The 10,158-nt window shown below is 39.4% G+C and overlaps 1 protein-coding gene across 4 annotated transcripts in view; it reads right to left on the minus strand.

Moving 5' to 3' along the window:
* LOC126944488 (phospholipid-transporting ATPase ABCA3-like) overlaps positions 1 to 10,158 on the minus strand; it is a 179,919-nt gene that overhangs the window by 54,438 nt on the left and 115,323 nt on the right. For all 4 annotated transcript variants that reach the window (XM_050774024.1, XM_050774026.1, XM_050774023.1 and 1 more), the window contains one exon: positions 4,465 to 4,681. In XM_050774024.1, the coding sequence (XP_050629981.1) occupies positions 4,465 to 4,681 (217 nt within the window). The remainder of the gene's footprint in view (positions 1 to 4,464; positions 4,682 to 10,158) is intronic.

Raw genomic sequence — 10,158 nt, forward strand, 5'->3', positions numbered from 1 at the left:
ATCCACAAGTATAGGACTCCTCTACTCTCTCCTTGGCGACCGATCATGCACCCCTTACCATCTCATTAAAACCTAATCACCCTTACCCCAGTCAACACCAATATCCCATCCTGCAGCACGCTGTAAAAGGATTAAAGCCTGTTATCACTCACCTGTTACAGCAAGGCCTTTTAAAGCCTATAAACTCTCCTTACAATTCCCCTATTTTACCTGTCCGAAAACCAGACAAATCTTACATGTTAGTTCAGGATCTGCACCTTATCAACCAAATTGTCTTGCCTGTCCACCCCGTGGTGCCAAACCCATATACTCTCCTATCCTTAATACCTCCCTCCACAACCCATTATTCTGTTCTGGATCTCAAACATGCTTTATTTACTATTCCTTACACCCTTCATCCTAGCCTCTTTTCGCTTTCACTTGGACTGACCCTGACACCCATCAGGCTCAGCAAATTACCTGGGCTGTACTGCCACAAGACTTCACGGACAGCCCCATTACTTCAGTCAAGCCCAAATTTCTTCCTCATCTGTTACCTATCTCGGCATAATTCTTCATGAAAACACATGTGCTCTCCCTGCTGATTGTGTCCGGCTAATCTCCCAAACCCGAACCCCTTCTACAAAACAACAACTTTCCGTACTAGGCATGGTTAGGTACTTCCGCCTTTGGATACCTAGTTTTACCATCCTGACTAAACCATTATGTAAACTCACAAAAGCAAACCTAGCTGACCCCATAGATCCTAAATCCTTTCGCCACTCCTCTTTCCATTCCTTAAAAACAGCCCTGGCAGGGCACGGTGGCTCAAGCCTGTAATCCCAGCACTTTGGGAGGCCGAGACGGGCGGATCACGAGGTCAGGAGATCGAGACCATCCTGGTTAACACAGTGAAACCCCGTCTCTACTAAAAATACAAAAAAAAAATAAGCCGGGCGAGGTGGTGGGTGCCTGTAGTCCCAGCTGCTCTGGAGGCTGAGGCAGGAGAATTGCGCGAACCCGGAAGGCGGAGCTTGCAGTGAGAGGAGATCTGGCCACTGCACTCCAGCCTGGGCGACAGAGCCAGACTCCGTCTCAAAAAAAAATAAATAAATAAATAAAAAATAAATAAACAGCCCTAGAAGCTGCCCCCATGCTGGCTCTCGCTAACTCATCCCAACCCTTTTCATTACACACAGGCAAAGTACAGGGCTGTGCGGTCAAAATTCTTACACAAGAGCCGGGACTGTGCCCTGTAGCCTTTCTGTCCAAACAACTTGACCTTACTGTCTTAGGCTGGCCCCCACTCCCATGACTGTATCTCCCTGATCCACCTGACATTCACTCCATTTCCCAGTATTTCCTTCTTTCGTGTTCCTCACCCTGATGACACTTGGTTTACTGATGGCAGTTCCACCAGGCCTAATCGCCACACACTAGCAAAGGCAGCCTATGCTATAGTATCTTCCACATCTATCATTGAGGCTACTGCTCTGCCCCACTCCACTACCTCTCAGCAAGCCAAACTCATTGCCTTAACTCGGGCCCTCACTCTTGCAAATGGACTACGTGTCAATATTTATACTGACCCCATATCCTGCACCACCATGCTGTTTTATGTGCTGAAAGGTTTTCTCACTATGCAAGGGTCCTCCATCATCAATGCCTCTTTAATAAAAACTCTTCTCCAGGCCGCTTTACTTCCAAATGAAGCTGGAGTCATACACTGCAAGGGCCATCAAAAGGCATCAGATCCCATCACTCAGGGCAATGCTTATGCTGATAAGGTAGCTAAAAAAGCAGCTAGCATTCCAACTTCTATCCTTCACGGCAGATTTTCTCCTTCTCACCTGGTCACTCCCACCTACTCCCCCACTGAAACTTCCACCTATCAGTCTCTTCTCACACAAGGCAAATGGTTCTTGGACCAAGGAAAATATCTCATTCCAGCCTCACAGGCCCATTCTATTCTGTCGTCATTTCATAACCTCTTCCATGTAGGTTACAAGCCACTAGCCTACCTCTTAGAACCTCTCATTTCCTTTCCATCGTGGAAATCTATCCTCAAGGAAATCACTTCTCAGTGTTCCATCTGCTCTTCTACTACTCCTCAGGGATTATTCAGGCCCCCTCCCTTCCCTACATATCAAGCTCGGGGATCTGCCCCCACCCAGGACTGGCAAATTGACTTTACTCACATGCCTCAAGTCAGGAAACTAAAATACCTCTTGGTCTGGGTAGACACTTTCACTGGATGGATAGAGGCCTTTCCCACAGGGTCTGAGAAGGCCACCATGGTCATTTCTTCCCTTCTGTCAGACATAATTCCTCGGTTTGGCCTTCCCACCTCTATACAGTCTGATAATGGACCAGCCTTTATTAGTCAAATCACCCAAGCAGTTTCTCAGGCTCTTGGTATTTAGTGGCTCCTGGTTTTACCTCAAACTGCCACCCTTAAGTATCTCTTTAAGTGGATAGAAGATCTTCAGTGACAAAGTACACTCCAATACTTTCACCCTGATGAAGTCCTGTTCTTTACTTTTATACTTACTCTTATTCTCATTCCTGTTCTTATGCCACCCTCTACCTCTCCCCAGCTATCTCCACCACACTATCAATCTCACTCACTCTCTCCTAGCCATTTCTAATCCTTCTTTAACAAACAATTGCTGGTTTTGCAATTCTCTTTCCTCCAAATTCAACGAGGCCCTGACTTACTGCTAAAAAAAAAAAAAAAAAGGGGGGGGGACTCTGTATATTTTTAAATGAAGAATGTTTTTACCTAAATCAATCTGGCCTGGTATATGACAACATAAAAAAATTCAAGGATAGAGCTCCAAAACTCACCAACCAAGCAAATAATTACACTGAACCCCCTTGGACACTGTAGTTGAATGTCCTGGGTACTCCCAGTTCTTAGTCCTTTAATACCTGTTTTTGTCTTTCTCTTATTTGGATGTTGTGTCTTTTGTTTAGTTTCTCAATTCATACAAAACTGCATCCAGGCCATCACCAATAATTCTATATGACAAATGCTCCTTCTAACAACCCCACAATATCATCCCTTACCCCAAAATCTTTCTTCAGTTGAATCTCTCCCACTGGAGGTTCCCGTGCCGCCCCTAATCCCGCTCAAAGCAACCCTGAGAAACATCGCCCATTATCTCTCCATACCATTTCCAAAAATTTTCGGCTCCCCAACACTTTACCACTATTTTGTTTTTTCTTATTAATATAAGAAGACAGGAATGTTAGGCCTCTGAGCCCAAGCTAAGACATCATATCCCCAGTGACCTGCCTGTATACATCCAGATGGCCTGAAGCAACTGAAGATCCACAAAAAAAGTGAAAATAGCCTTAACTGATGACATTCCACCATTGTGATTTATTTCTGCCCCAACCTAACTGATGAATGTACTTTGTAATAGTCCCCACCCTTAGGAAGGTTCTTTATAATCTTCCCCCATCCTTAAGAAGGTTCTTTGTAATTCTCCACACCCTTGAGAATGTACTTTGTGAGATCCATCCCCTACCCCCAAAACACTGCTCTTAGTTCCATCGCCTATCCCAAAACCTATAAGAACAAATGATAATCCCACTACCCTTTGCTGACTTCTTTTTTGGACTCAGCCCACCTGTACCCAGGTGAAATGAACAGCCATGTTGCTCACACAAAGCCTGTTTGGTGATCTCTTCACATGGACACATGAGACACTGGCCAGAGATATGCCAGTCCTGAGATAATCTCCCCTCCGGCCAGAGAAATGTCAGCCTCAAGATAACCTCCCCTCCAAACAGAGATATTCCAACCCCACAATAAACTTCTCACCCACACAGAAACATTCCAAGCCTGTGATAAGCTCTCTCACCCTAAAACCAAGATATACTCTGTCTGTAAGAGAGAGGGCTCCTGACCGAAATTGGCCAGAAGCCCCTCTCAGGTTTACGCTCCAAAAATAAACCTGTCTTTGACTGTTGAGCTGCTTTTCATGTTTCTTTCCTTTTTTTTTTTTTTTTTTTGGTGACATGATCTTGGTTCATTGCAACCTCTTCCTCCCTAGTTCAAGCAATTCTCCTGCCTCAGCCTCCCAAGTAGCTGGGACTACAGGTGCATGCCACCACGCCCAGCTAATTTTTGTATTTTTAGTAGAGACAGGGTTTCACCATGTTGGCCAGGATGGTCTCCATCTCTTGACCTCATGATCCGCCCACCTAGCTTCCCAAAGGGCTTGGATTACAGGCGTGAGCCACCATGCCTGGATCTTTCTTCTTTTTTTTTAACTCATACAGATCTGGCAGCACAATGCCTAGAATATCACAGGCAGTCAAAGTAAGTTTATTGCTGTACATGAAGTACAAAATTTCCTCTAAAACCTAGAATTTAGTTGTCTGTAAATGTTCTTAAGTATCTGTAGGTCCATTACTCCTTACTTATTTACTGCTGCCTTCTGGAGAAGGAGAAATTTTGTGAAACTTCACACTTACTGTTTTCTATTATCTCGCCTATGAGGAAACCAAAAGTGCCTGAAAAGTAGCTGAGTAGGAGAAGTTTGATGTAGGCAGAAGTACTTCCGGAAAACACAAAGCTTATCAGGTACACAAAGGGAATGGCAGACCAGCCATACAGCGTGAAGATCAGCATAGTTTCCAGAATGTGGTAATCCGTGACATAAATATCTAATTTGCGGTATTTTATCACTCCCTGAAACACAAAGGGTACAGAGATAAAGGCAAAGTGAAGGGCAAGTGAAAAAAGAAACTAAGCCAAAACATTTAGAGAAGGAAATAGCAAGTCCTATCTTTATTTAGCACGGGACTAGTCATTAATTAAGTCAATCTGCCTCTTAAAACATCACTGGTCATTACAGAAATGCAAATCAAAACCATAATGAGATACCATCTTATGCCAGTTAGAATGGTGATTATTAAAAAGTCAGGAAACAACAGATGCTGGTGAGGCTGTGGAGAAATAGGAATGCTTTTACACTGTTGGTGGGAGTGTAAACCAGTTCAACCACTGTGGAAGACAGTGTGGTGATTCCTCAAGGATCTAGAACCAGAAATACCATTTGATCCAGCAATCCCATTACTGGGTATATACTTAAAGGATTATAAATCATTCTGCTATAAAGACACATGCACATATATGTTTATTGCAGCACTATTTACAATAGCAAAGACTTGGAACCAACCCAAATGCCCATCGATGACAGACTGGATAAAGAAAATGTGGCACATACACACCATGGAATACTATGCAGCCATAAAAAGGAATGAGTTGATGAGCTTTGCAAGGACATGGATGAAGCTGGAAGTCATCATTCTCAGCAGACTAACACAGGAACCGAAAACTAAACACCACATGCTCTCGCTCATAAGTGGGAGTTGAACAATGAGAATGCATGGACATGTGGAGGGGAACATCACACACTGGGGCCTGTCAGAGGATAGGGAGCAAGGGGAGGGAGAGTATTAGGACAAATACCTAATGCATGCAGGGCTTAAAACCTGGATGACAGGTTGATAGGTGCAGCAAACCACCATGGCACATGTATACCTATGTAACAAAACTGCATGTTCTGCACATGTATCCCAGAACTTAAAGTAGAATAATCAACAAAACAAAAACTTCAGCCCTGGGGATGGGCATTGTGGCTCATGCCTGTAATCCCAGCATTTTGGGAGGCTAAGGCTCAGGAGGTGGGGACTGCAGTGTGTTGTGATTGTGCTAGTGCACTCCAGCCTGGGTGACAGAGTGAGACCTGTCTCAAAAAAACAAAACAAAACAAAACAAAAAATCAAAACCTTATCCCACGAGGATGAAGCAAGTTATTTTTACCTCTTCATCAGAGGGCATTCCAGTGAGCAGAGCCACTATACTTTCCTTTATTATTTTCTTTTCTACTTGGAACAGTTATTGCAATAATACTGGCAAGTTTCCCAGAAAGTAGATTATTTCTCCAAAGACACCCTTTCTCCAAAGATTTTTTTCTTTGACTACATAACTTACCTATCACTCTACCCACTGCTATGCACCTTTAAACTGGGCCACCAGGTTCTATTCTACTTCCCCACTTCTCCCTCACATTCACCAAAGCCACTAAACCAGACAGTGGAACACAAAATTAGAATGGATGGTGGTGGTGGAGAGGAACCTGTAGCTGTGAAAAGAAATAAATTTCTGGAAATTTATATCTCATTAGTTAATAGATATCACTTCTCCACAAATGACAAGATGGTCCCTTTGGGCAATTACATGATTATGTAGCAAGACAAGCAAGAAGTAAATAGTAAGATTAAGCTAAGAATAATCATTATATTGACTGATGTTCTTGGTGGTGGTAGCAAAAATAAGAGAAGATTTGCGGGAAATAGATGAATCCAGTCCCTGAAGCTATGTAAACCTAAAAGAATAAATAAAATGAAGAAATCAAATAAAAGTTAGCGTGACCTAGGAATTTCTGTGTTCAAAGTCTTATGATCTTTCAATGTCACAAATCATAACCTATTTCAAAGAAAAGCTGAATTCCGGGCTGGGTGCAGTGACTCCTGCCTGTAATCCTGGCACTTTGGGAGGCCAAGGCAGGCGGATCATGAGGTCAGGAGATCAAGACCATTGTGGCTAACACAGTGAAACCCTGTCTCTACTAAAAATACAAAAAAAAAAAATAATAATAATAATAATAATAAAATAAAAAATTAGCTAGGCGTGGTGGCAGGCGACTGTAGTCCCAGCTACTCGGGAGGCTGAGGCAGGAGAATGGCGGGAACCCAGGAGGCGGAGCTTGCAGTGAGCCGAGATTGCACCACTGCACACCAGCCTGGGTGACAGAGCAAGACTCTGTCTCAAACAAAAACAAAAACAAAAACAAAAACAAAAACAAAAAAAACGCTGAATTCCTTGTTGGATAAGTAAGTAATATAGTTGTTCGTGGACAAGAGACTCATGCATTGTGAATATTTAGATTCTACTCAACTTAATCTACAAGTGAAAATGCAAACAAAATTTTCAAGTAAATATTTTAGCTTCTTTATTATGAAATATACCACATATTCAGAAAAGTATATATAACGTAAATGAATTATCATAATGAATTATCACAAAGCAATTCCCTGGGAAACTACTACAATGCCAATACCCACAGAAGCCTATCAGAAACTCCTCCAATCCCTGTAAAAGTAACCACTATTCCTGGCACTATTAATCTGCTTTCTGTGTCTATGAATTTACCTATTTTGGACATTTTAAGTAAATGGAATCATGCAATATATGGCCTTTTGTCCCTAGCTTATTTCAGTTAGCATAATTTTTTAAGGTTCATGCAAGCTGTAGCAGGTATCAGCATTTCATTCTTGATTATGGTTAAGTAATGTTCCATTGTATTGTATTGATATACCATATTTTATTTATCCATTTATGATATTTGGGACTTTCATTTTCAAGTATTTAAAAAATTGATGTTTGCAGTTCTCTTGGGTATAAATCTAGGAGTGTAATTGCTGAATCATATGGTAATTGTATGTTTAATTCCATTTATGATATTTGGGACTTTCATTTTCAAGTATTAAAAAAATTGATGTTTGCAGTTCTCTTGGGTATAAATCTAGGAATGTAATTGCTGAATCATATGGTAATTGTATGTTTAATTTTTGAAGAACCACAAAACTGTTTTACATGACAGTTGAAACATTTTACATTTCTTCTTTTGTTATCCTAATGATTTTTGTTGTAAAGTCTGCTTTGAATATTATTAAAGCTATACTAGTTATCTTTTAAAGAAGCTCTTTCATCATTTTATTTTCAAATTATTTGTGTCAATGAACCTAAAGTGAGTCTCTTGTAGGTATCAGACAGTTAGATTATGTTTTTGGAATCATTCTACTAATGCCTACTTTTAATTCGAGTTTAATCCATTTATATTTAATGTAATTACCTGTAAGTTTTTCTGTCATTTGGTTATGAATTACATCATTATATTTTTCCATTCATTTATTCTGCCATTTGTGTTGAATAGATATTTTTGAGTGTGCCATTTAATTCTATTGTCTTTTAAGACTCCATGTAGTTGGGTTGTTATATTAGTGGTTGGAAATTACAATAAACATCCAATTCATAACAATACAATTTAGATTAATACCAACTTAATTTCAATATAATACAAATATTTTGTACCTATATAGCTAACCTCTCTGCCTTTTATGCTATTATTATCACAAATTACATCTTTATACATTGTGTGTCCATCATGATAGATTTATAACTATTGCTTTACACAGATGCCTTTTAAATGAAAAAATATAAGAGCTATAAACAAAAATATATTAATACTGCATTTTACATTTATCTATGTTTTTACTTGTCTGGTATCCTTTATTTCTTCATTTGGATTTGAGTTACTGTCAAGTGTCCTTTCATTTCAGACTGAAGAATTCTCTTCAGAATTTCTTGTAGGGCATGACTGCTAGCAACAGTCTATTAGTTTTTTTTTTTTTAATTTGGAAATGTATAATTACTCCTTATTTTCTTTTAATGTAAAAAGAACATTAAACATAAGATTTACATTCTTAATACATTTTTAAGTGTAAAATATATGATTGTTAACTGTAAGTACAATCTTTTACTACAAATCTCTAAGGCTTATTTATCTTGTTTGAGTGAAACTTTATGCTCACCGATTAGTGACTTTCCATTATCCTATTCTCCAAGCCCCTAGCAGCCACCATTCAACTATTAGATTTTATACATTTGACTATTTTAGATATATCATGTAAGTGGAATCATGAAATATTTGACTTTCTGTGATTGCTTTATTTTACTTAGCATAATGTCCTCAAGATTCATCCATATTGTAGCAAATGTCAGAGTCATCTTATTTTTTTTTTTTTTGTTCTTTTTTTTGAGATGGAGTCTCATTCTGTCACCCATGTTGGAGTGCAAGGGCGCGATCTCGGCTCACTGCAACTTCCACCTCCTGGGTTCAAGCGCTTCTCCTGCCTCAGTTTCCCAAGTAGTTGGAACTACAGGCATGTGCCACCACACCCAGCTAATTTTTGTATTTTTTAGTAGAGACAGGGTTTCACTAGATGTTGGCCAGGCTGGTCTCAAACTCCTGACCTCAGGTGATCCACCCACCTTGGCCTTCCAAAATGCTGGGATTATAGGCGTGAGCCACTGTGCCCAGCCAGAATCATCTTATTTTTAAAGTCTGAATAATATTCCATTGTATGTATATACCACATTTTCTTTATCCATTCATCTGCTGATGAATGTTTAGGCTTTTTTTTTTTTTTTTTTTTTCACATTTTGGCTATTATGAATAGTGTTCAGTGAATTAGGAGTGATGGTAGGTCTCTGAGATCCTGATTTGAACTCTTTTTGATAAATAATCAGAAATAGGATTGTCTGATAATATGGTAGTTCTATTTTTAATATTCTGAGGAACCACCACATTGTTTTTCATAGCAGGGGCACCATTTTGCATTCCCACCAACAGTTGGCAAGAGTTCCAATTTGTACAAACTTTACCAATACTAGTTATCTTTTTATAAAATCTTTTTTTTAAAAAAGTCATCGTAATAGGTGTGAGGTGATTATCTCATGGTTTTGACTTGCATTTCCCTGATGACTAGGAAAATGGAGCAAATGTTCATATACCTGTTGAACATTTATATCTTCTCCTGAGAAAAATCTATTCAATTCCTTTGCCCATTTTAAAATTAGGTTATTTTTTGCTATTGAGTTGTAAGAGTTCCTTATATATTTTGGATATTAACCCCTTTTAAGAGGTATGTTTTATAAATATTTCCTCCCATTCTGTAGATTTTTCTCTTGACTCTACTGATTGTTTCCTTTACTATGCAGAAGCTTTTTAGTTTGATGTAATCCCAATTTTCTATTTTTGCTTTTATTGCCCGTGCTTTTGGGGTCATAAAAAAGAATGTTTCCCCTATGTTTTCTTCTAGTAGCTTTATAGCTTCAGGACTTACATTTAAGTCTTCATTATATTTTAAGTTGATATCTGTATGTGGTGTGAAATAAGGGTCTAAATGGATTCTTTTGCATGTGGATATCCAGATTTCCCAACACAATGTATTGAAGAGACTGTTCTTTCCCCATTGTGTGTTCTTGTCACCTTTGTAAAAAATTAACTGATGGTAAATGCATGAGTTTATTTCTGT

Source organism: Macaca thibetana, chromosome 20 (genome assembly GCF_024542745.1).
Source record: "Macaca thibetana thibetana isolate TM-01 chromosome 20, ASM2454274v1, whole genome shotgun sequence".
Lineage (NCBI taxonomy): Eukaryota > Metazoa > Chordata > Mammalia > Primates > Cercopithecidae > Macaca > Macaca thibetana.